Below are 4,641 nucleotides of genomic sequence, written 5' to 3'. Positions count from 1 at the left end.
CCAGCCTTTTATCAGAGTTTGCAGAGTCTAAGCCCCATGTATCTGACACACACTCAATTCCTCCCAGGATTTTCTAGGTAATAGCCACTTTTGTACCTGATGCTGAGGAGAGAAGGACTCATAGTTCTTACCGCATCCTGGGCCCATCCCATCTGCTTCAACTTAGCTCTCTGAAGGCTGCTCTGCCCTCTGTCAGGATTAGGGAAGGGGCCCACAAGCCACTCTAACCAATATCCCTGGGATGATATGCCAGTGAGCTTTGGAAGTCTTTCTACTAATTTATGCCTGTGGGTAAACATAGCAGCTAAGCCCATAATGCTTTTAGAAGGTAAAAACCACCAAGAACCCTCGTGTGGAAGCCTGGCAGACTACCAGCCATGAGAGTCCCATCACTGGGGTGCTCAGTCATGAAAATAACATGATTGTCTTCCAAATGGGCAGAACAATGACCTTATGGGGACAGTTGTGGTTCCCCTCCACCCTCAAATCCCAGTTGTGACACTGACTATGATGTCCCGTACACAAGGGACAATAGAAGAGTCCACTGCCTCAGGGCTCCAGGTAGACAATGTTGGGGAGGGGGTTAAGAGTGTGTGTGTGCACGTGACTGCATGTGACATGATGTGTCCTTTCTGCCCATGGGTCTCAGGTGGGACTGACCCTCTGATGCATTCTGGGGCCAGTCCAAAGAAATTTCAGATTCGGATCCAACAAACGTTTACTGAGTTCCTAGAAAGTTCCAAGTCTTTTACTTTATACTTTGACACATTTGATATCATTTAATCTTTAACAATAACCCTTAAGGTAGGAATTATCTGCATTTTACACATGAGAAAACAATCGCAAAGAGGTTCATTGATTTTCTCAAGTATATCATACAGCTTTTAAAAAAAAAAAAAAAAACACTCACACACGATACACACAGCTGAGGCCTGTCTGTGTTGGTTGCTTATCTTACAGCATTTCTTGTCTTCTCTACTTTTGGAGCGATTGCTCCCCTTAAACAAGCCCCTGTACTTCTTCTCCTTTCACTAGCCCATGTGGGCTTTTTTTTTTTTTTTTTAATACTGCATTTAATAGCACAAAAAATCACGAATACAAGGAAACTGGCAAAAGTGTTTGTCAATGAGATATCCCTGCCTCCTCCGCTTTTCTGCTTTCATACCCATGTAGGTAATGGGTTACATTTTTATAAACTTTTCTTTTTTCCCCCAAACTTATAACTGTTATATGATTGGTCAATTGAAGCTGAAACACCCATGGAGAAAGATGTTTTACGGTTACAAGGGCACACACACACCCCCACACCACCCCCCTCCCCCCCACATCTTCCCACACCACCTTTTGGAGGAATATAGGATATGTACCAGTGTCAGGATCTTCCTCACCCAAGACATTCCTGCCATTTAATTCTCCTTTAAGTGACTGCTTAGACTAGAGCCTCTTCTCCCTCCCCTTATATTTTTCTTCCAATCAGGACCTTTTGGACACTGGGTACTGTTCAGTTCTTACTCTGTCAGTCCCATGGGCCACGATCAAGTAGGTCCTTTAAATCTTGATGCCAGTTGCAGCATGGGTGTTGTCATCTTCCATTACAGGTAGGTCTGTGTGTCACTTCAGTAGGCTTGCGTATTCATTTCTTTCACTTTTTCTGTCTCATGTTCCAGGGCCTGTTTGTGATAGAACAGTAAATACCCTTCACTGTCCAGTACATCCTTAATACTGGCCTTGGTGATGACAGCATCATCACACTTGAACCACTGGTCCTTGTGGTGCCGGATGAAGCTGGTATAGTGGCCACTCTCCAAGGTTCCTTGGTGATTAACCACAGCAAACAAGGAATACTTATTCTCGTTGTTTCCACTATTGGTTGGCAGCTGCAATTGTCCATTCATTCTACTCTCTTTACTTGAAGCCATAAACGGTGTCATATCCAGCTCCAGAGGAAAGGAAATGTATGTAGTGATCTTGCGCCTCTGTTTGGCTGAGTGTTCAAACCTTTTGAAATGAAAACAGGCAACAACAGGTAATTTATTCATTGTGAGCTGTTTGGTAGATTCCTGGTAGCTTTGGCAACTACCACATTTAATTTTGGCACTGCTTCCTAAGTGCTCTGGCCTTGTATACCTCCTCAAGCAGTCTGTGAGGGTGGTGATTCCTGGTATGTGGCTTTCCCCGTTCACACCACTCTCCCTCCCGGGGCTCATGGGCCAGAAGGAGGTGCAAGAGCCAGGCAAGTCCAAACTAATGTCCCAGCATGGGTCTATCGTGGTGGAGACACCATGGCAGGCCTGACAGGTGACATCGGACTGCAGGCCACCTGTGAAGATTTGGTCTATGATGCAGTTACAGTGGTTGGGGTTGTTGGCTGCCTTCCCGACGTCATCTCCTTTGCAGTGCCTATGCAAGACATCTAATGCTGCAATGAGGAACTCATGGGCATCCTGTTGCCTGTACCCTGCTAAATGACGAGCATGTATCCACACCAGGTGCAGTAACTTATAGGGAACATGAGGAGACGGGTTTCCAGAATACAACTCCCGAAAGAGTGAAGACATCTCACAGACCAGACACAACTCGGGACTTGGCATTTCACATCGGTGCCTGTCAGAGAGGAAGAAATCTCTCAGGATGGGAGTGTGGGTAAGCGCCTGGACGATGCAGTTCATAAAGCAAGTGTTGCCAAGATTGATTAGTCCTCTCAAACCGATGGTAAAGCTGGAGGTTATTCTTCTTCTCCTTGGGTTGTGCCCCAGCAGTTCCAATTCGGGTTTCGTCGTTTCCCAGGTTGGATATTTCTCACCGAGACCTGGCACCGAACACTGCTGGTGAGAAACCTCTGTTGAGGTGGAGGCTTGCAATTTCAAAGCTTCTCCTTGCTCTTCTTTGGCAATTTGCTCAATGTCTTTGTCGTACACATAGTCCTTACACATGAAACAGTATATACCTCCATAGTAAAGGTCTACGGCTAAGTTGTGTTGTTTTGTCTCGGCGTGCTCATGGATGTGTTTCTCGGTGAAGCAGCCAAAGAAGACACAGGAAAGGCAAGAGTGGAGTCTGTTCAAATGGGTGCCACACACATGGCAGATGCACGACTTTGCCTTGCTTTTCCTAGTCTCTGGGGTTCCGCACCACACGAAGCACTGGTAGATCACGCGCAGTTCCTGCCTCCAGTTCTCTCCCACCTTAAAGCTGTTCACGTGGGAACAACCTGGTGGCCCCACGACAAAATCCACATCCAGGCACCCGCTCCCAGGGCCGCGCCGGGGCCGTGGCCGGGGCGGGGGCCGTGGGTAGGAATGACCTGCAATTTACGGGCAAGAAAACTGAAACTCAAAGAGTTAAATGTAGACACAGCTTTTAAAAAGCTGAACCAAGAGCCCACTCAGTTCTTTTGATTCCCGTCCAGGGTACTGTCTACTGCACTCCCCCAAAGGCTTCTGGGGAGGGTGTACCCTGTGCCCCATGCGGTGTTCATAGAGTACAGGCTTTGCATCCCCTTGTATAGCCCTGATCTTCCTCTGCCATACTTACCTTCATTTACGCAGGCTTCCCTCAGCACTGCGGGGTCAGGGGCCAGCAGTTGCCACGTCCAGAAACGTTTCTGAAACTGTGAAATGTCCCCTCCAGAGCTGGGTCCTGAGGAGCGCAGGCAGGACCCATGACAGGCCACCTTTTGGCGGCCGAGCCTGCCCCAGTCTCCCCTCCCAGCCCTGGTCCTGCCCTTCCCGAAAAGGATGACACTCCAACCCCATTCTGAGGCAGGCCTGGCCCCCAGATCTGGAGGGGCAGCGCTCCCAAGGCCGCTCGGCCCAAAGAGGCACGTCCCGTGCCCATCTTATTTATCTCTGCAGAGTCTGGGCCTCCTCCCCGGGCTCTCAAGGCCTCAGGTGGATTAAGGGTTTGGCAGCCAGCCTTCTGGCCCAGCAGACGCTGAACAGCCCGGGGGCCAAATCCAACTCTGCTCTTCAAGGCCGGTGGGAGGCAAAAGACCATCTCCACAGCTGGCACCTCCCCTAAAGCTGAGAGAGGGGCCTAAGCTACAGGACACAGCCCCGAGACCCCTAAGCCCTAATAGAGCCCCGGCTCAGGCAGCAGGTGGGAATAGAAAGGAAGTCTGTGGAGCTGCCAGGGGAGAGGGGGTAGGCATTGGTCTCAGGGGCCTCTGGGAACCCCTGTGCCGAGGGGCTGCTGGCACCACAGGGCCCATGAGGAGTGAGCCCAGAACAAGCGGCTGGGCTCTTGGGCATGGTTGGGGGTGTTGGGAAGCAGCTGCAGCTGCTGGTCCCACAGAGTACAGCCCAGGGCAGGCGTCAGGATGTGGGTCCAAAGGAGAAGTGGACAACTGTGCTTGAGGATCAGGCAGTGAGTGTTCTAGAAAGAGCTGGTCCCTGAGTCCTGGAGGCAGCTGGCAGTGGCCTAGTGCACACTACCCAGCTTGTGGGCTGTGCTGCCTGATTATACCCTAGCAAAGTTCTCCTTGGTTAGCACTGGGCATCACCCATCCGCCCAGCCCCTTCCTTCAGGGAGTGGACAGAGCAGGCCTCCAGGGGTTAGCAGCAAGAGTTGGTCATCAGGAGTCAGGAACACTAAAGGAGGATGCCTCCCAGTTCCCACACAGCTGAGGGTTGCCCTGTGCCT

At 50.4% G+C, this 4,641-nt stretch overlaps 1 protein-coding gene across 1 annotated transcript; it reads right to left on the bottom strand.

Annotated features, from left to right (window-relative positions):
• Positions 1-700: 700 nt before the first annotated feature.
• USP27X (ubiquitin specific peptidase 27, X-linked) lies at positions 701-3,292 on the bottom strand. The gene has a single exon (XM_008576136.1). It carries the CDS (start codon positions 2,931-2,933, stop codon positions 1,617-1,619), a length of 1,317 nt encoding a protein of 438 aa, XP_008574358.1. The 5' UTR covers positions 2,934-3,292; the 3' UTR covers positions 701-1,616.
• Positions 3,293-4,641: the final 1,349 nt, after the last annotated feature.

The sequence above is a fragment of the Galeopterus variegatus genome, unplaced genomic scaffold (genome assembly GCF_000696425.1).
Source record: "Galeopterus variegatus unplaced genomic scaffold, G_variegatus-3.0.2 Scaffold1298, whole genome shotgun sequence".
Taxonomy (NCBI): domain Eukaryota; kingdom Metazoa; phylum Chordata; class Mammalia; order Dermoptera; family Cynocephalidae; genus Galeopterus; species Galeopterus variegatus.
Note: the sequence above shows the minus strand (reverse complement) of the source record. Positions and strands in the feature narration are given on the sequence as shown.

Bases quoted from the DNA above. Each gene is read 5' to 3' on its own strand.
- USP27X (XM_008576136.1), bottom strand. From the start codon at position 2,933: ATGTGTAAGGACTATGTGTACGACAAAGACATTGAGCAAATTGCCAAA.